The sequence below is a fragment of the Eptesicus fuscus genome, chromosome 5 (genome assembly GCF_027574615.1).
Source record: "Eptesicus fuscus isolate TK198812 chromosome 5, DD_ASM_mEF_20220401, whole genome shotgun sequence".
NCBI classification, from domain to species: domain Eukaryota; kingdom Metazoa; phylum Chordata; class Mammalia; order Chiroptera; family Vespertilionidae; genus Eptesicus; species Eptesicus fuscus.
In genome coordinates this window covers 53384798-53406308 of record NC_072477.1, presented here as the reverse complement: position 1 = coordinate 53406308, position 21511 = coordinate 53384798, and the positions used below count along the sequence as shown (strand labels likewise).

The 21511-nt window shown below is 40.5% G+C and overlaps 1 protein-coding gene across 1 annotated transcript in view; it reads right to left on the bottom strand.

Annotated features, from left to right (window-relative positions):
- NEDD4 (NEDD4 E3 ubiquitin protein ligase) overlaps positions 1-21511 on the bottom strand; it is a 118684-nt gene that overhangs the window by 89013 nt on the left and 8160 nt on the right. The window contains exons 2-4 of the mRNA XM_008143175.3: positions 11232-11305; positions 8672-8750; positions 8536-8574 (exon numbers count right to left, since the gene is read on the bottom strand). Of these exons, the coding sequence (XP_008141397.1) occupies positions 8536-8574; positions 8672-8750; positions 11232-11305 (192 nt within the window). The remainder of the gene's footprint in view (positions 1-8535; positions 8575-8671; positions 8751-11231; positions 11306-21511) is intronic.

Here is a 21511-nt window from a genome sequence, read left to right as displayed (position 1 = left end):
ATTTCTTGGTGTTGTTTTATTTCATTTCTTGGATTCTTACAGATAATTTTGTTTTAATTTCTTAGTAGCTACTCTAAGGATTATAATATGCATCCTTTAACATCACAATTGTAACAAACAACCAGAGTTGAGCCGCCAGACCTCTTTCAGATCCCTTGTAAGAGAACCTGCGTAGTAGATTGACAGCCCCGAGTTGAACCTGCACCTTTGAATCTACCCATTGTGTTCTCCTTGCTTGCTACCAAAGACTGGGCACAGTGGGGGTTCAAGAACCCAGCCATTCTTGCTCGACACAGGACCTAACAGACAACCTTTGCTGGGAAACTCTCCATCAGCCTGAATATGACTTTCTCAGAATGGCATTACAGTGTATAGCTCTTCCTCTCCAATCCTTTCCCACCTCATGATGTTAGGGCTGCATCATGATGAGGCCTAACATCATGAGCATCCTCCATCTTTGACCTTCACAGGTGCTTCCCTAATAAACCTCTTGCGTGTTTAATCCCATCTCGGTGTCTTGTTTCTTACAGGGCCCAAAGCCAGCACTGATGATACAGGTAGTGTGGTTTCAGGACCAGCCCAAATTCACCCGGAAGGCCAGGAGCTCCCCCTCCTGAGCTGGATGTAGGACACATAAAGTCCCAGGCATAAGGTGATGGCTCAGTTCCTAAAGATTTCTCCAGTGGTATTCTGGGGATCTGTCGTGGTGTGATGTTTGAGGCACTTGAAAGATATGGGGAGAACAATGCCTACGAGAGCAATGGCGTTGGCTAGTTACTACTATGCTGTACCGATGACTTACAGGGAGATAATGGGAGCATTCTCAAATCTGACAGAATTGCAGAGCTCACAGACATTTAAATGTTCGGCCACTGCATGTCTACTATGTTCAAGTCAGAGCCCTGGCTGGGAAAAAGGGGACCCTGACTCCTATCCCACAGATAGGAGGATCTGGGTGAATATTCCTGAGATTTTAGTTCTGCAGGTCCCTAACCCTCAGAGCTTGCAGAGCAGCCCGTCCCTCTGTCATGAGAGCTAGCAGTTCCCACACGCAGGAAGACACCGCCGAGGCTTCTCCCCCACGAGGGAAAGAGGTCTCTCCTCAGGAGTTTCTCTAACTTCTCTCCGGCATACCAAGTTAACAGCCAGTGTTAAATCCCAGCATAACCCAGCTGGGCCTGACATAGCATGGAAGAGATTATCACATCTGGAAGCAGCTTCAAGAAGTAAAAGGCATGTACTAGCGGGAGCCAGAGAAATACCCTTGGGATGACAAAGCCTGATCAAAGGGGCAGAAACAGAAGACTGGATAAGCGAGCTTTCACTGACTTGGGATTTAATATCCTGTCAAGGACCCCATGAGATGAGGCAAACTGACTGCTAGGGTGGCTCCTAGAAGCCTGAAAAAATAATGAGCCGAGTGGAAATGCCTGCATTGCCCCGGCAGAGGGTGGGAGGAGGAGTAAAACGGTCGATGAAAGTGGAAAACACACACACACACACACACACACACACCCACACACACACACACTGGGGGCCCAGTGCACAAATTCGTGCACCTTGAAAGGAACTGTGGTGGGCACAGGGGCAGATCCAAGCCCCTCCCACCACGGCCCCGGTCGCCTGTCTGCCAGCAGCCCCACTCCCGCTGCCACTGCTCCCCCACGCCGACGGCACTGGCGCCAGCAGCTGGTGCGAGTGGGGCTGGCACCATCAGTGGGTGTGAGCTGCAGCTGCTGCCCTGATTGCCCCTCAGGAGAAGGGGGAGATGGAGAAGCTCTCAGGGGCGATGGGGGCCAGCAGCCTCCACTTGCACCCACTGACAGCACCAAGCGATCAGGGCCGGCGCTGGCAGCAGGTGCGAGTGCCCAGTGGGACCATGGCGCACAGGAGCAAAGAATTTTCAGTAACCACCAGAGGCTCACCCCTATGACAGCGACCGGCGCCCCACCTTGGTCTGGCGCCCCCGCTCACCTGCTCCACCATCCCGCCGTGGCCAATGCCCACCATGTTCTGCGCTCTGCCGCCTGCTGCTGACACCCGCCATGTCCCGCGCACGCCCCCTGGTGGTCAGCGCACATCATAGCGACCGGTTGTTCCGCTGTTTGGTCTATTTACATATTAGGTTTTTATATATATCTATAATAATAAAAGTGTAATATGCTAATTAGACTGGACATCCTTCCGGACGACCTTCCGTTCGAAGCTGGGGCTGCGAGGGAAGCCCAGGGTCCCGGGTGCCAGAAGGAAGCTGGTGCAAGGGGGGGGAAGGAAGGCCCACTCTTGCACAAATTTTGTGCATCGGGCCTCTAATATATATATTAATTACATGAGGCCAAAATACCTATCAGATTTTTGTGCCCAGAGGATACACCATTAACCACAGTCATGAGGCGTGTGCTGGTGAGGGGGCAGCAGCATCCGCAAGCAGTGCAGTGGCGGCTCTCTTCTGATGCTAGGACAGATGGTAGGAGAGCGGGGTCACAGAGCTGAGCTCGATGCAAAAAGCCATGCAAACAGATATCCTCCCCTTCTCCAGTAATCGAGGCCAGCTGGTGGCATTTCACTGCCAGAATCCGGGGGCTACAAGTACTCTAATGACGACCGATCAGAGGAGCTGTGAAGCAGACCTGACCGGACCTGCAGAGTATAGGGCGTGGCATCCCTACCAAAACAGGCAGGTGGCCAATGAAGGTGCTGCTTCACGTGTACAATCACGAGAGGACAACAATGGAGGAGTGAATGGTTAAGGACAGTTCCCCCATTTTAAAAAAGTCACAATCTCTCCTCCAGGCCCCAACCTGAGCCAGTATTCTGAATCAAAGCCCACTCACTGAAGAAGGTCTCTAGTCCTTAGAAGGAGGACCCCGCGTCATTGCAGGAAGTGTGTACGGTACGACTCCTGCCTTCCTCCCGCAAAAGGACGACGGCCATTTATTCGGGTGATGGTGTAATGGGGAAAATGAATACTCAGACAGATTGAGGACTGTTGGAAACAAGGTCTGTGTTGACACCTAGAAACCCAAAGCATCATCATGGCTTCCCTTTTAGAGTGAGGTAATGAATGGAGTCCTGGCTAATGTCCAGCTTACCCAGAGTCCACCGGTTCTGTGGACCCACCCAGCAGTCATTTCCCTGGTATACAGTGTAAGATTGGGACTGACATCCTGAAGTTGGATCTCCTCCCTGCCACCACCACACTGACTCCAGGGCTTGTGGGATAAGAGCTCACAGTGAGAAGGCCACGTGGAAGCCTCTGAAACTGTCCTCCCTCTGGTCAAGACAGTGAATCTAAGACAGAAATGACAACAACAGCACAGGCAACAAAAGAGAACAATAGATAAAGAACAGAAAAAAATAGATAATTTTTAATCAAAATATAAAACTTCTGTGCTTCAAAGGACACCATCAATAACATCAAAGGACAGCCTACAAAATGGGAGAAAATTTTTGCAAAACATGTATCTGACAAGGAACTTCTACTATAGAAAAATAAATAACTACAACAACTTAGTAACAGAAGGACAAGTAACCCAATTATAAGGCGGGCAAAGGATCTGAACAGACATTTCTCCAAAGAAGATATACAACTGGAAAATAAGCTCATGAAAAGATGCTCAACATCCTTATCCACAGGAAAATGCCAATCAAAACCACAATTAGATACCACTTCACACCCACAAGGAGGGCTCTAATAAAAACAAGTATTGTCGAACGTGTGGAGAAATCAGAACTCTCTGTGGGTGGGAATGTGAATGTGATATGGCACAGCCACTTTGGAAAACTGTTTGGCAGCTCCTCATATGTCCCAGTAATTCCACATCTAGGTATATACTTCCCCAAATAAAAACCTATGTCCACACAAAAACTTGTACACAAATGTTATGTTCATAGTACCATTATCCATCACAGTTGAAAAGTGGAAAGAACCCAAATGTCCATCAACCGATGCATGGATAAAGTGTGGTTATCCATACAATGAGCTATTATTTGGCAATAAAAAAGAAAGAAATACTGACACATGCTATAACATGATTAAACCCTGAAAGCATTATGCTAAGTGAAAGAAGTCAGACACAAAGGACCACATATTGTATGATACCATTTATATGAAATGTCCAAAATTGGCAAATCTAAGAAACAGAAAGTAGATCAGTGGTTGTGTGGGAGTGGGGCAGGTGTTGAGGGAAAATGGAGAGGGACAGCTTGTAGGTATGGGGTTTCCTTTTTGAGATGATGAAAATGTTCAAAAATTATTTTGGTGATGGTTACACAACTCTGTGAATATACTAAAAACAATTGTATACTTTGAGCTAGTGAATTGTATGTTCTGTGAATTATATCTCAATAAAGTTGTTTTAAAAACTAACAAAAATATTGCAACCTTGTGGGAATGTTACTAGTAGAGTTTGGTACCATCAGAAAAGATCTAAAGGATTCAAGTGTGGCTCCTATAATATGTTCATTTAATCCTCTAGTCTGACGCCTGCAGAAACCAGACAGACCCTGGAGAATGACTTTACCTGCAAGGTCAACCAAGAAATAGCCCCAGTCGCCTGCTGGTTCCTGGATACAAGGAGCCCAAAGTGCCCTCACAGCTGCTGTGGACTGGTTTGATAGGGCCCTTGCAATGTCCCCTAGAAAGTGTGGGACTTGGACCTCTAACTCAGCAGAGCCGAGCAGCAGGGAAGAGAAGCTCATCGTCTTCCACTGGGCCTTTGTCAGTAAGTGGGGCCACTCCTGCTCCTACTCCTTTGTTCCTGGACCATGTATACTTTCTGTTGCAGACACAGCCTCATATTGAGGTCTCTGGGATAATGAATGAACTGGCACCCCATCTTTGTAGAGTACTGCTCCGTTACTGGTGCTTCAGTTGTGCCGTTAGTAGGCCATTCCAGCTCTATGAGGCGGCCTGCTTTTGGGTGGTGTGGCAGGTGATGTGACCAATGGATCCCATGGCCATGGACTCATTCCTGCACCTCCTTCTCTGTGAATTGGGACCCCTGGAAGCATAAAATATTGTGTGGATTTCCATCCCTATGGAACGCACGTTCTGGAAGCCCCAGATAGTTGTGCCCCAGAGGTTCTGCAGATAGGAAAGACAAACCCATACCCAGAAGTAAACTGAGGACATATTTCTGGCCCTTTCAAAATAGAAGGGGTCCAATTTAGTAAACTTACCACAAAATGGTTATGGTCATGAGGGTTAATGAGTGGTCTGCAGTCATATCTTCTTATAAAGTATTTTGTTATCAAGGTAACGCTGGCCTCATGAATGAATTGGGACATGTTCCCTCCTATTCTACTTTTGCAAAGACATTATATAGAATTGAAATTATTTAATCCTTAAATGTGTGGTAGAATTTAAGAGAAACCATCTGGGCCTATAGTTCTCTATGTTGGGAGGACGGTTCTTAACTTTAAATGCAATTTCTTTAAGAGATATAGAATTTTTCAGGTAATTTATTTCTTCTTAGAATTTTGGTACTATGCATCTTTAAAGGAATTGGCCCATTTCATCTAAGTTATTGAATACTAGAGGCCCGATGCACGAAATTTGTGCAAGGGGCTTGACCCTCGCAGCCGTGGCGGCTTGCCTTGGCCCTTGCAGCCCCGGCTTTGTCCGAAAGGTCATCTGGAAGGACGTCTGGAAGGTCATTTGGCTGTCTGGTCTAATTAGCATATTACCTTTTTATTATTATAGGTGGGCAGAGTTGTTCATAGTATCCTGTGCTATCCATTTAATGTCTATAGGTTCTAGAATGATGCTACTTTCTAGGTGGAAACTTTGATTAATGGTTCAAGACCTTTCTTCTTTTCTAATGTATTTAATGCTATGTTTCCCTCTAAGCAATGCTTTAGTTATATTCTACAAATTTTGATGTTGTATTTTTATTTCATTCTGTTAAAATATTTTTTAATTTCCCTGGAGATTCTTCTCTATACCATGAGTTATTTAGATGTTGTTTAACTTCCAAATATTTGGGGATTTTTCAGATATTTTTGTGTTATTGAATCCTACTTTAATTATATTATAGTCAGATACCATACTTTGCATGATTTCTATTCTTTTAAAATTGTTAAGGTTTAGTTTTTAGCCTAGCTTACTTAGCAAATATTGAAAAGACTACATTCTGCTGTTGTTGGGTTAGAGAGCCTATAAATGTTCAATTAGGTTAAACTTATTTGATAATGTTGTTCAGCATTTCTATATTTTTACTGAATTCTTTCAGTCTATTTAGTCCCTCAAACTGAGACAGTATTGGATTCTCCAAGTATCATAGTGTATTTGACAATTTCTCCTTTCAGTTCTATCATTTATTGCTTTACAATTTTGAAGCACTGATGTAGGTGCACATACAGAATTGTTACGGCTTCTTGATGAATTTGCTCTGTTTTGTATTTGTTGTTGGCCTTTTGGCTATATCTCTTTAGTATTTTTTAGTAACTACAATATGCATACTTAACCTTTCGTGGTCTACTTAAAGTTAAAACTGAACCACTTGAAGTAAAATGTAGAAGCCCTACAACCAAAAAGTTCACTTTACCCTCACTCTTTTATGTTATGGTTGTAATATGTATTACACCTACATAAATGAAAAATCCTACCAATGCTATAATTTTTGCTTTCACTAGCCATACATATTTTAAAGAACTCAAGAGAAAATATAGCCTATTATAACCACAGATATTTATTATTTCTGTTTCTTTTCCTTTGTTTCTGAAGTCTTAACTTTATCTCTGATATCAATTACCTTTAGCCTAAATAATTTCTTTTAGCATTTTCTTTAGAGCAAGTTGCTGGCAATAAATTATCTTATTTTTTCCTCAGCTTCAAATACCTTTATCATATACTGTTATTCCTGAAGGATATTTTTTAAAAATACAGAATTCTGAGTTGACTGTTCGTTTTTCCTTTACTACCTTGATTATACAGTGTTATCATAATTTCTGATGAGAAATGCATTGTCCCCCAATGCATAATGTGTCATTTTCTGTCTGCTTTCAAGATTTCTTCTTTTTCTCTTATTTCAGCAATTTCATTATGTGTCTGAACCTGGTTTTCTTTGCATGTACTCTGTTTGGGTTTCATTGAACTTCTTTCATCTTACAAATGCATGTCCTTCACCAAATTTGGAATTTTTTGGCCATTATTTCTTCAAATTTTTTTTCTACCAGTCTTTTTCCTCTTTTGAGACTTCAAAGACTCAAATATTAGACTCTTTTAATACTATCTACAGGTCCCTCAGGCTCTACTAATTTTTTTGAATATTTGTTTTCTGTTCTTCAAATTAGATCATTTCTATTGATTATTTTCACGTTCACTGATTCTTTTCACTGTTATCTCTATTTGTTATTAAGCTCATCTAGTGATTTTTAAAATTTCACAGATTCTGTTCTTAAATTTTAATATTTCTATTTCATTCTTTTCTATGGTTTCTATTTATTTCCACCAATTATAAAAGTGTTTACCTTTACATCATGGAGTTATAATGTAATAGCTGCTTTACAGGGTTTTACGGATAATTCCAATGTCTGGGTCATCTTGGGACTGACATTTATTGACTGTCTTTTCTTTTGAGAATTGGTCAGATTTTCATGGTTTGTTGTATATAAAATAATCTTGTTGACATGTTGAATATTACGTTTTAAAATTGGATCCTGCTAAAATCCTTAATAGCTTTATATATACTCAGTGTATATCCTATATAATAAAAGGCTAATATGCAAATTGTCCCCTCGATCAGGAGTTCGACCAGCAGGCAGGCCGGCCAACCGCCCATGTCCCCTCCCCCTGGCCAAGCTGGCTGGACCCCACCCATGCACGAATTCATGCACTGGACCTCTAATACACACACACACACACACACACACACACACACACACACACACACACACAGAGTAGCCATATTATTATGCGTTCAGAGATCATAATAATCTGGCCACTCAGTGTATAGCATCAGGTTAAGGACTCTGACAGATATGCATAAGGAGACATTCTCAGGTTGAGGGACCTCCTGAGGAGCCTGGAGTAACTGCTGACTGGAGTTTGCTCTTAAGGTATAGTGAGTTAGTGCACGGGGGAAGGCAGGAATGTGCATGAACGGTGTAAACGAAGAAATGTATCCATTTATTGGCAGGCCCTTATCATCTCTTGCTTGCATCAGTCTATTTAATAAATAACTGGAGAAACACAAATATTGATTCATCTTTAAAGGAAAAACATCAAAATATGATAAATTAGAATAAGACTACCATATAGTCTCTAAATCACAATTAAACTAGAATAAGATAATTCCAAGTTTACAATAATCTTTTACCCCTTCATTACCTTAACTTGCATATATGGTTTTCGTAATAAAGTAAATGGTCCCAGGACCATGTCCTCTTAGGAATACCTAGATTTAACTTTTAAATGTTTAAAATCTATACAAATTCTTATAAGATATATTTTCTAATATTATAAGTGAGAACTTATTCTAACCTATTAAGAAAAAAAATGTGCTGTTTTGATGAAATAAAATGCATACTTACTTTGAATAATATTTCTTCATTCCATTTTGGATTCAAAGTCTAAAAGACAGTAAACATAGTATAATTAATTTTTTATATTGTCATATAAATTTAAAACAGTATATTTAAATTTTTTTTGAATCCTGCTAAGTCTGACCTTTTTAATGGTTTTCGTCTGCACACTTGTTAAAATTCCATTCATTGGGTCATATAACGTCACTCTCACATAAGGATCACTGTTAAAATTAGGAAAAAAATTAATTGTTGCTTATTCCCAAAGTTAGATATTCAAACTATTAAAAAATCACAGAAATTTCCTTTTTAACGATTTCTACAATTATTTCCTATAATTAAAAGTAAGGTTTTCTTAGGCAGGGGTAAGTAATTATAGTAATTTTTGCATCTTGTTAAAAAGCTAAAGTACCATGTTAGTGAAATACACAAAGAATTAAAGAATTACAAAGAAAACCATTTAGTCCCAATTTAATGATTTGCAATCTTTTAAGATTTAAAAAGTTTTTGTTTAATTTTTTTTATTATGTTCTTTGGGTTAAAATGGTTAATTCACTAATTTTTAAGAACTAGCCCTGCAAGACCTCAGGTCACGCCAAGTTATCTCATGGGTATAAACTCTTTTTACAAAATAAAGGCAAAGTGCTTTCAGTTAAAAATAATTACATCATATAACCTCTTTTACAAAGAATCATGGAGAAGGACGCCCTGGCCAGTGTGGTTCGATTGGTTAGAGCATCCTCCCATGAACCAAAGAGTGTGGGTTCGATTCCTGGTCAGGGCACATACCCAGATTGTGGATTCAATCCCCAGTCAGGCGGGGAGGCAACCAATCGATGTTTCTCTCTCAAAAAAAAAAAAAAAAAAAAAAAAAAAAAACTCAGTAAGAAAAGAGACAAGGAGAAGGAAAATCAAGATTTTTCCTATTTTTGAATTGGGCTTTTTATGGTATTATTAAAGAGTTGTAAGAGCTCTTTATATATTGTTAATTAAAGGCCTTTGTCAGATATAAGTTTTGAAACTTTATTGATCACTTCAAAGAACAAGTTTTAGATTACAATGATTTTTTCTATAATTGTCCATTTAACTAATTCCACTTTATCCTTATTATTTTCATCCTTCTACTTACTCTAGAATTAATTTGCTCTTCTTTTTCTAATTTCTTAAAATTAGAACTCAAATCATTCACTTAGGTCCTGTTCCTTTTCTAAGTTAAACATTTTAAAAATCTCAACTTTCCTCTAAATATTTAGCTGTACCCTACAAATTTTGATATTGCTGTATTTTCATTTTTATTCTGTTCAAAATGTCTTCCGATTTTTCTTGTGATTTCTTCTTTGACCTATAGATTATTTAGAAGTATATTGTTTTATTTCCAATAAGTGGGATTTTTTCTTGATATCTTAATGTTATTGGTTTCTAACTTAATTCCATTGTTATCAAAGAACATCCTGCATATAATTTCAATCTTTTCAAAACTGAGACTTGTCTTTTAGCTCTATACATGGTCTATATTGGTGAATGCATCGTGCACTTGAAAAGAATGTAAAATTTGCAATTGTTTGAGTTATTGTTTATGGCAGTCATAGTCTAGGGTAGCTTCTATTATCCCCATGTCCTAATGTTCATGCCCTTGTGTTACACTCCTCTTAAATGTGGGAAGGACCTATGAATTCTAACCAATACATTACAGGAAAATGACAAAATGTATATAACTGCCGGCCAACTTCCTGGTCCCTCCCCCCCAACTGGCAGGGAAGTGGGGGGGGGGGGGTGGCAGCAGACGCTGGCAGCGCCAGGCCAAGGCGGGTGCGGTAGGGGGGCAGGGCGGGCTGCTGGTAGCTGGGGGAAGCCCGGGTGCGGGATGCCAGCAGCCAGAGGGAAGCCCGGGTCCTGAGAGCTGGCAGCTGGAGGGAAGCCCCGGTCCTGAGAGCTGGCAGCTGGAGGGGAGCCTAGGTCCCGGGTGCCGGCAGCCAGGGGAAGGAAGGCCTACCCTTGCACAAATTTTGTACATCGGGCCTCTAGTGAGGTAATAAATGGGTATTCTTTTAAGCTGCTAAGTTTGTGATCATCATAATAGATAAATCACTCTGGGGAAGAAAGCACTCTATGCACACAGCCAGAAGCTGCACTGCCTGTGGCCTGGAACCTGGGTCTGGCCCTTGCCCCTCCATGGTGCCTGAAAGGGACAAGTGAGGGCTGCCCAGCATTAGCACAAACAAGGATATAAATAGGTGTGAGGGGAACCACGCTTAGGGTACTGCTCCCTGCTTCCTTCCTCCTAGCTTCTAGCTTCAGAACCAACAGCACAGGAAAGGTGTCAGCCCCAGGTAGTCCTTTCCATTTCTGTGATCCCAGGGCTGCTGCCTACCAAAGAGGGGACACGGGGTAGGGTGTTGGTTCATCCCCTTCTCTTGATCCATCTGGGCCCTTTATTCACCATCTACTGCCCACAGCCTATTTGATCGATGCCCAGAAGCAGAAATCATAAATGTATCTTATGAGTTGTACTTTTGTTTGTCTAATTTCACAAATTCAGTAATTCAGATATGAAGGAATTTAGTAAACCACCAATTGAAAATATTATTATTCTACCTCGAACAACAATTTAATAATACTATTCAATGTTGCATCTAACCAACATTTAGAAAAAATTAGTTAATGAGTACAAATTTTAAAATTGCAACCCAAATTAATATACTTACCTAGATCCTAAAATATCCTTCTTGGCAAGGCCTATTCCAGCTATAACTTTCACCCTCACAATTCGAACATTTTCCTAAAATATAAAAATGTTTATTTTATTTTCATGTACTTTATAACTTATCTAAGACACATACCTTTAAATATATACATCAAATACAGTAACCAGCCTGGCCGGCATGGCTCAGTGGTTGCATGTTGACCTATAAACCAGGAGGTTCAGGTTAAATTCCCAGTCAGAGCACATGCCCAGGTTGTAGCCTCAATCTCTATTATGGGGTGTGCAGGAGGTAACCGATCAATGATTCTCTCTCATGATTGATGTTTCTCTCTCTCTCTCTCCTCTCTCTGAAATCAATAAAAATATAAATATATTTTTAAAAAAATACAGTAATCAGGTTATTAAAGTTAATTGGAGGAATTTTTTCCAAGAATTAATGTGAGCCCTGGCCAGTGTGGTTGGAGCATTGGCCCAGGCACCAAAGTTGTGGATTCGATTCCTGGTTAGGGGCATGTACCTGGTTTGCAGGTTCAATCACCAGCCCCCAGGCAGGGTGCATGTGGGAGGCAACCAATCAATGTGTCTCTCTCACATTGATGTTTCTCTCTTTCTCCCAGTCCCTCACTTTCAATCTCTCTAAAAAAAAAAAAAAAAAAAATCAATGGAAAGAGTATCCTTGGGTGAGGATTAACAACAACAAAAAGAATTTTATTAAAAGCTATACAACAAAAAATGAAAACCATTTGTTACTTGTAGATGATTTGATTATCCACTAAGAAAAGCCAGAAAAAATAGTCAATTATTACATTAAGAATTTATCATTCCTTCCAAGAAAATTGTAGCTATTATTAAGACTAATATGAATTTATCACTGTTGCTATGTACACAATAACACAAATCAAGAGTTCATAATCATTTGTAATAACTATTCTGACAGTAATTATTTTTATAATCCCATTCAATAGATTATATGTTAAATAAGACTATACTGTATTGCTACTATAAAGTATCAAAAATATTAAATTTCTTGGGTATCATAATACTATGATGAGGTTTTATATAATAACATCTTAGTTTTAAGATAAACATATTGAAATATTTAGAAATAAAGTATAATAAGTCTAAAACATACTTAAATAGCTCAACAAATAAAAGGTTGAAAGTGAGTGTGTGTATAAACAGAGGGAATAAGCAAAATACAAGCAATGCAATGGGTATACCGGCTCTTTAACTGTCCTTTGGATGTGAAATTGTTTAAAATTAAAAGGTGGGTAAGAAAATATTATAACACAGAATACATATTTTTAAAAATTCCCAAGTAAGTAAAATGTTGGACACAGAAATAAAGTTAATAAAAAGATTTTAAAACTCTATGGATAAAATTATTTTTTAAACTATTGAAGAACACAAAGAAAACAAATTTAAAAGTTCACTATGTTCATAGATGAAAATAATATTATTGTTTGTTTTCACAAAAGTAACCTATAAGTTGAATTTAATTTCAACTCTTCCCCCTTGGATTTTTTTCATGGGTCTTAAATGATTTGGAAATTCAGAGGAAAAAGTAAAAATTAGCAAAGAAGTAAACAATAATATTCAATCACTATCTTATACTGCATATAAAAATAAAGTCCACATTCTTTCAACTCTAAAAGTGAAAAAGAAAACTTTAAAAATTTTATAAGAAGAAAAAATACAAGCTCCCAAAACTCAAATCAGGAAGAATAAAAAAAACCTGAATAGGACGATAACTACCGAAGAAATTGAAGCAGTGATCAAAAATCTTCCAGCAAACAAAAGCCCTGGTCAGGATGGCTTTACAGGGGAGTTCTACCAAGCATTCAAAGAAGAACTAAAACCTATTCTCCTCAGACTATTCCAAAAAATTCAAGAGGAAGGCACACTTCCAAGCTCTTTCTATGAAGCCAGCATTACCCTAATCCCAAAACCAGATAAAGACACCACAAAAAAAAAAAAAAAAAAAAAAAGAGAGAGAGAAGTACAGGCCAATATCCTTGATGAACATAGATGCTAAAATCCTCAACAAAATTCTAGCAAATCGGATCCAGCATTACTTTGGAAAGATCATATACCATGACCAACTGGGATTTATTCCGGGGATGCAAGGATGTTACAATATCAGCAAATCAATACTAGTAAATGGGATACATCACATAAACAAATTGAGAGATGAAAATCACATAATCATATCAATCGATGCAGAAAAAGCATTTGACAAAATCCAACACCCTTTCTTGATAAAAACTCTCAGCAAGGTGGGAATAGAGGGATCATACCTCAACCTAATAAAAGCCTTATATGACAAACCTACAGCCAACATCATACTCAATGGGCAAAAACTAAACTCATTTCCCCTAAGAATGGGAACAAGACAGGGATGCCCACTTTCACTACTCCTATTCAATATAGTACTGGAAGTGCTAGCCATAGCAATCAGACAAGAAGAAGAAATAAAAGGTATCCAAATAAGAAAAGAAGAATTAAAACTGTCCTTATTCGCAGATGACATGATACTATACATAGAAAACCCCAAATACTCCATCAGAAAACTACTAGACCTAATGAATGAATTTGGCAATGTAGCAGGATACAAAATTAACACCCAAAATATATGGCCTTTTTATACACCAATAATGAACTCACAGAAAGAGGAATGAAAAAAAAAAAATCCCATTTATCATTGCACTAAAAAAATTAAGATACCTAGGAATAAACTTAACTAAGGAGGTAAAAGACCTATACTTGAAAAACTATAGGACATTGAAAAAAAGAGATAGAGGAAGATATAAATAAATGGAAGAACATACCATGTTCATGGATTGGTAGAATCAACATCTTTAAAATGTCCATACTACCCAAAGCAATCTACAGATTCAATGCAATCCCTATTAATATACCAATGGCATATTTCAAAGATCTAGAACAAACTCTCCAAAAATTCATCTGGAATAAAAAAGACCCCTAATAGCCACAGCAATCCTGAGAAAGAAGAACGAAGTTGGCGGGATCACAGTACCAGATATCAAGCTATATTACCAAGCGTCAAAAGTGTCAAAAGCTCCGCCTCCTAGGCAGCCATTGGTTCCTGACACTTCACCCAGATTTGGTTCTGATTGGTCGGTTTCTATGCCAGTCAGCATCTCCAGGCCTATTTCTGGGCCTGATCAAAGAAGCGGGGCTGATCAGCAGCCCCCAAGGAGGCCTGGAGAGAAACAGAGGCGCAGCTACTGGTGAAGCCAGGAGAGAAAAGAGAGGCAATGGCTGATCAACAGCTGCCATGGAGGCTGGGGATCAGACCCTGCCTCTCTCTCTGCAGGCCTCTCTCAGGGCCTGATCTGCAGCCCCCTCTGCAGTCAGTGCTGGGTCCCCATGGCAACCCAGCACTGACTTCCAGTGTTCAGTCGAGCCTTGGTCGTTACGGGACCCTGGCTCTTTATATATATAGATAGTTTTTATTAAAATACATTTCATTTTCAAAATTGAACTATCAGCTGTTAAAGTGTATATAAACTTTTGGAGGGACACCCTGTATACATATCATATAGCATTTATTTCAATCTTATTCCATTTCTAAATATTTACAACCACCCTCATACCTGAAGCTTTCATGGAAAAAATATGACAATTGAAATAATCTATTAGCTCCCAAACTCAGATGATAAATTTAGATAGCACAAAAATCCTTAACAAGAGATCTCAGATAAAATATAACTTTATCCCTGATTAAAACTAAATACATAGCTGATCTTATAAAAAGGGAAGTAGCTAGGTATCCTATCTAATAAAAGAGTAATGTGCAAATTGACCGTCACTCCAAGACATAAGATGGCTGCCCCCATGTGGACACAAGATGGCCACCACAAGATGGCCTGCACGGGAGGGCAGTAATGGGCAGGTAGGGGTGACCAGGCCAGCAGAGGAGGGCAGTTGGGGGTGACCAGGCCGGCAGAGGAGGGCAGTGGGGGAGACCAGGCCAGCAAGGGAGGGCAGTTGGGGGGGAACCAGGCCTGCAGGGGAGGGCAGTTGGGGGGGACCAGGCCTGCAGGGGAGGGCAGTAGGGGGGGACCAGGCCTGCAGGGTAGGGCAGTTGGGGGGTGACCAGGCCTGCAGTGGAGGATAGTTGGGGGGACCCAGGCCTGTAGGGAGGCAGTGGGGGAGACCAGGCCAGCAAGGGAGGGCAGTTGGGGGGGAACCAGGCCTGCAGGGGAGGGCAGTTGGGGGGGACCAGGCCTGCAGGGTAGGGCAGTTGGGGGGAACCAGGCCTGCAGGGTAGGGCAGTTGGGGGGTGACCAGGCCTGCAGTTGAGGGCAGTTGGGGGGTACCCAGGCCTTCAGGGTAGGGCAGTTAGGGGGGACCCGGCCTGCAGGGGAGGGCAGTTGGGGGGGACCCGGCCTGCAGGAGAGGGCAGTTAGGGGTGACCAGGACAGCAGAGGAGGGCAGTTGGGGGAGACCAGGCCTGCAGGGGAGGACAGTTAGGTGCTATCAGACTGGCAGGGGAGGGCAGTTCGGGGTTACCAGGTTGGCAGGGGAGGGCAGTTAGGGGCAATCGGGCTGGCCGGGGAGCAGTTAGGCATCAATCAGGCTGGCAGGGGAGTGGTTAGGGGGTAATCAGGCTGGCAGGCATAAGCAGTTAGGGGCAATCAGGCAGAGGCAGGCGAGCAGTTGGGAGCCAGCAGTCCTGGATTGTGAGAGGGATGTCCGACCACCCGTTTAGGCCCGATCCCACCGGTGGGATCGGGCCTAAACGGGCAGTCGGACATCCCTCAAGGGGTCCCAGATTGGAGAGGGTGCAGGCTTGGCTGAGGGACATCATCCCCCGCCCCCCCCCATGCACGAATTTCGTGCACCGGGCCTCTAGTCAAAAATAAAGATAGGATTGAAAACCAGAAAGGAAAATGTAAACTGAAATTTCAGTTTTCTATGGGGATTGATTTGCAAAAATCTGAAGAGATTTTCAGATTACCTTTTTTCCCTGGAAAGTCACTGAATACATAAACCCATGAACGTATTCTATTGGCCAAGTTCTCATTATACCATTTAACTGGGAAGTGGCTATACTTTATTAAACAAGGTACTAATTTCAAGACTGAATTCTGAAAATTAGAAATATTTTTTGTAATGATAATTCATACAAACTTTTTCTAGTCATAAAGTATAATCAAAAGTGGCATCAGATTAGTCAACAATATTGTAATAAGTATGGATGGTGGCAAGTGGGTACTTAAAATATCAGGGGGAGAGGACACTTTTTAAAGTATATGATTGTCTCACCACTATGTTGTACACCTGAAACTAATAAAAAATAATATTGAATGCAACAAAAAGTTCTATCAGCAAATAATACATGTTATTTGATCATCTTAGCTTTTCTAAGTGTAGACAAGTATTTATAATTTGTATATGAACTTGCAAATTAATCCACATTTGTGGAGCCTCTACTGGAACTTTCTCCCAGAAGTCTCCAGAGGAAAAACATAACAAGCATTAATTAAAAACAACTCCAGGAAATGATAAATTACTCACAGTAACAGACAATTTAACTTTTCAACTTTATCCTTGCATTTCCCACCACAAAAAATCTGAACAAATTATATTAGACTAGAGGCCCGGTGCACGAAATTCGTGCACGGAGGGGGGTGTGTGTCCCTCAGCCCAGCCTGCACCCTCTCCATTTAAACAGGCACTTGGACATCCCTCTCACAATCCAGGACTGTTGGCTCCCAACTGATCACCTGCCTGCCTTCCTGATTGCCCCTAACTGCTTCTGCCTGCCAGCCTGATCATCCCCTAACCACTCCGCTGCCAGCCTGATTGATGCCTAACTGCTCCCCAGCCAGCCTGTTTGCCCCCAACTTCCCTCCTCTGCCGGCCTGGTCACCCCTAACTGCCCTCCCCTGCAGGGTTGATCGCCTCCAACTGCCCTCCCTTGCAGGCCTGGTGCCTCCCAACTGCCCTCCCCTGCTGGCCATCTTGTGGTGACCATCTTGTGTCCACATGGGGGCAGGATCTTTGACCACATGGGGGCAGCTATATTGTGTGTTGCAGTGATGGTCAATCTGCATATTACTCTTTTATTAGATAGGATAGAGGCCTGGTGCATGGGTGGGGGCTGACTGGTTTGCCCTGAAGAGTGGGGGTTCCCTTGGGGCATGGGGCAGCCTGAGCGATGGGCCTGTGGTGGTTTGCAGGCCGGCCACGCCCCCTGGCGACCCAAGAGGAGGCCCTGGTATCTGGAATTTATTTACCTTCTACAATTGAAACTTTGTAGCCTGGAGCACCAGCAGCGATTTCTGTTGGAATTAATTCACCTTCTATAATTGAAACTTTGTAGCCTTGAGTGGAGGCTTAGGCTGGCAACAGGAGGCGCAGAAAGCTTGGCTTCTTTTGTTACCGCGGAAACCCTCCTGCTCTCAGTGGCTGTAGCCATCTTGGTTGGGTTATTTGCATATTTGCTCCTGATTGGCTGGTGGGCGTGGCTTGGCTGGTAGGTGTGGCTTAGGCATAGCGAAGGTGTGGTCAATTTGCATATTACTCTATTATTAGGTAGGATGCTATGGTTAACTGATGTGAAACTATGCTGTTTTAAGATTTTTTCATAAAAAATTAAATAAGAAATGCCATTTATTTTGATATTTGTATTCATTTAACTTCATTTTATAAGTTTAGCTAGAAAATTGTTCAAACTGATCTCTTCTATCACACCCATAAACAGAGATCACATTTCCCATCATTTTTTAAAATGAAGAAAAAGAGCATAAAAGCTGCAATGTTAGAATCATGATACTAAAAGTACTATTAACAGAAATCTGGATAGTGCTCAAATGAGCAAAAGAGAAACAAAAATAAAACATCTTTTCCTTAATCAATATGGGGACATTATCTTTAAACAGATCACCATCACGGCTCTTCACTAAAGCTGGAATCCTCCCCTCCACTCATAAGAGAGCTTTATTGATTTATGAAAGTGAGAAAAGTTACAACTTGGCAAACATATGTATGCAGCTTTTCTCAATGACTTGGTGAAATAAAATGCCAATGTGTTATCTATACAGATTCAGTAATTAAAAGCAGCTTTCCGGGCTGAGATTTTCTCCACAATTCATAAAAACAGCGACTTCCTGCTCCTTAATCTTCTGTCAATAACCCCCTCCAATAAAATAATATCAGGAATAGGAAATGCAGAGCTTAGGTCTTTCCATCTCTCATAGGTCTTGGGAGACTTCGTGCTACTCTTTTTATCCTTCTCCCATCCTTCTGTCGAGTCTTTAAAAAAAGATGTATCTTGTGTTGACTTACCTTTGGGTTCCCTCTGCCTGAGATTTTCTTCCCTATCTCCTACCCCTTCATTGTTAAAGACCTATATCACCTGAGCAGATCCCTTTGAAACCATTAACGTATAATTATTAATGTTATTTAATGACAGAAAATGATAATGTTAATTGGAAAAATCAGGATGCAGAATGTTACCTATTCTGTGACAACTCTGTAAAAACATGAATGCAGATGGATAAAAATCAGAAGGAAATATGCAACGATGAAAATAGCTATTAAAATATGAGATGACGAAGGGTTTTGTTTTAATTCTTAAACTTTTTATAACTTTTAAATTATTTTTTTCTTTAAAAAGTTCTGCCCTTTCTTTAAAGTCCAAATGCCATTTTTCCTAAAAGCCTTGACATGAATCTTCCCTTCTCGTTAGAGGCTCATTTATACAGCATCTATCACATACTATCTTGTATCTGAAGCAATAAACTGTGTGTTTTCTTAAAATTGTGAGATTTTGAAGCTTAAAAATTTGTTTTCTCTACAAAACCCAGAAGAATACTTGGCACATAGTGGAGGCTGACAAATTCTTGATTAACCACAAATCTTTCTGAAGTTGCAGAAAGTAGGAATAAGGCATCTTATCAAAAACAAGGACACGTTTGCGTGGAAAGTAGGAATAAGGCATCTTATCAAAAACAAGGACAGGTTTGCACAAACAGTGAAACAAGAACAGTGGCTGCCCGACCTACACCCACCAAACAGAGAATTGGAAGACTTCTCTCTGAGTAAGCTGAGTGGTTCAAGGTAGGGGAAAAGAAAATAGACACTAGAAATACTTATTTGTGAGAGTCCCACAATTAAATGTTAGGTCAGAAAAACCTACTATGAAATACTCCTGTCAATAGGACCTGCCCACTTTTACAGAGTATCTGTGTCGGCACCTGAGGGAATCGGTTAGGAAAGATGAAGACAAGAGATCAAGGAAACAGTGGATCCAACACAGAAAAGAGATCCAGAGAATTCTGACAATGATGGGAAATGGCAGCCCGCAGATGATGCTATACAATAGGGGTAGAGTGCGAGCCGTTTGGATAGAGGGCACATAGCAAGAGGAAGTTTCCAATAAGAATGAGGGAAAAGGAATCAATACCATTGGTGAGATATGTATCCATGCATATATATTTTTCGACATTGCATGGTTTTAAAATCCTACCAGTTTGCAATTTTATTTGTGATAGGTGTACAAAAAATTAAAGCAAAAAGTGTACAATAGCCCTAGCTGGTGTTGCTCAGTGGGTAGAGCATTGGCCCAAGTACTTAAGGGTGCAGGTTCGAATCTGGTCAAGGGCACCTACCTTGGTTGCAGGCTCGATCTCCTGATCAGGGCACATGCAGGAGGCAACAAATTGATGTGTCTCTCTCAAACTGATGTTTCTCTCTCTGTGTCTCTGTCCCTCCCTTCCACTCTCTCTAAAAATCAATGGAAAAAAATATCCTTGGGTGAGGATTAACAACAACAAAAAAGTGTGCAATAAATAAGGTATAATAGTTCAGATGTGAATACTACTTTATTTACCTAGTGCATTAATATAAACCCTAGATATTTATTTAACAAAAAATTGCTACAATAGGAGGGCAGGATGTGTATTTTTTTTATTTTTCTGCAACACCTGCTATATAACTTATGGTGACCATATTTTCCAAAGTAAAAATGGAAACTATGGATTGACAGTTTTCTTCCTCTGGTGTGTAAATTTACTTGAAAATGTTTACAAAAATATAAATGCTCGATCACCTTTATTGAAAAATACATAAAATCAGGACCATCCTAGTAAATGAAAGGTAGAGTGTATGATTGTTATATACTTGCTATGGTCAAAGCTCCTTGGGAGTGTTAGCAGTAATAACCATGATAAACTAGAATACTCGGAACCCTTAGATTTATAAGAGAGCCATGGTTCTCAAAGTGCATTCCCTGGACCAGCAGTATGAACACTACATGGCAATTTATCAGAAATACAAATTTTCAGGCCCTGCATGGAGTGAATCAGACACTCTGGGGTGGGGCCAGAAGCCTGTGGGGATGCTGATGGACACCAGAGTTGAGAACCACAGGTGAAGAGCGTGAGGGTGAGAAGGGAAGTGTTGTAGCTAAGGCAGTTGCAGGAGTATTCCCCATTTACAAAACTGTAACTTCATTTATTCGGTCAGAACTACATAATTTCCGAAAAAGAACAGCTAATCATTACTTTACATCTGCACATTACTTTTAAATCTGACAGCACAATATATGTTTATTTATTCATAAAATATCTCTGGAAGCATATATATCAAGCTGATAACCTGTATTCCACAGTAGGTTGATTCATAATAGCCAAAAGCTGGAAACAATCAAAGTGTCTATCTAAAGGAGAATGGATAAATATTTGGTATATTCATATGGAATACTACTGAACGATAAAAAGACTGAGCTACTGATACAATCACATGGATGACTTTGAAAAACATTACATTAAACAAAAAAAGCCATATTCTTGTTTCTCTTCAGATAAAATAAATCTTTCATCTTTTATTTTTTAAAAAGGAAGTTAGACACAAAAAGTACACACTGTATGATTCCATTTATATGAGTTCCAGAACAGGCAAAATTAATCCATGGTGATTAAAAAGCTCCCCGGGAAGAGTAAAAAGAGGGAGTGGACGAGAAGAGCTCAAGGAAATATTTTGCAGTGATGTCAATACTCTGTATCTTAACTGGGTTGTGAGTTATACAGGTTGAAAATTATTGTACATTAAAGATCTGTTTGTAAATTTTACTCCTTTCCCCACCTCTCCCTGAAAAAAAAGAAGGAAAGCATTTTCCAACATTTTCAGAAAAAAAACAAAACTGAGAAAGTTCATTACCAGCAACACTCACTGAAAGAAATTCTAGAGGACATACTTCGGGCAGAGAAAAGGGATCCCGAATAGAAAGCTAGAGATGCAAGAAGAAGT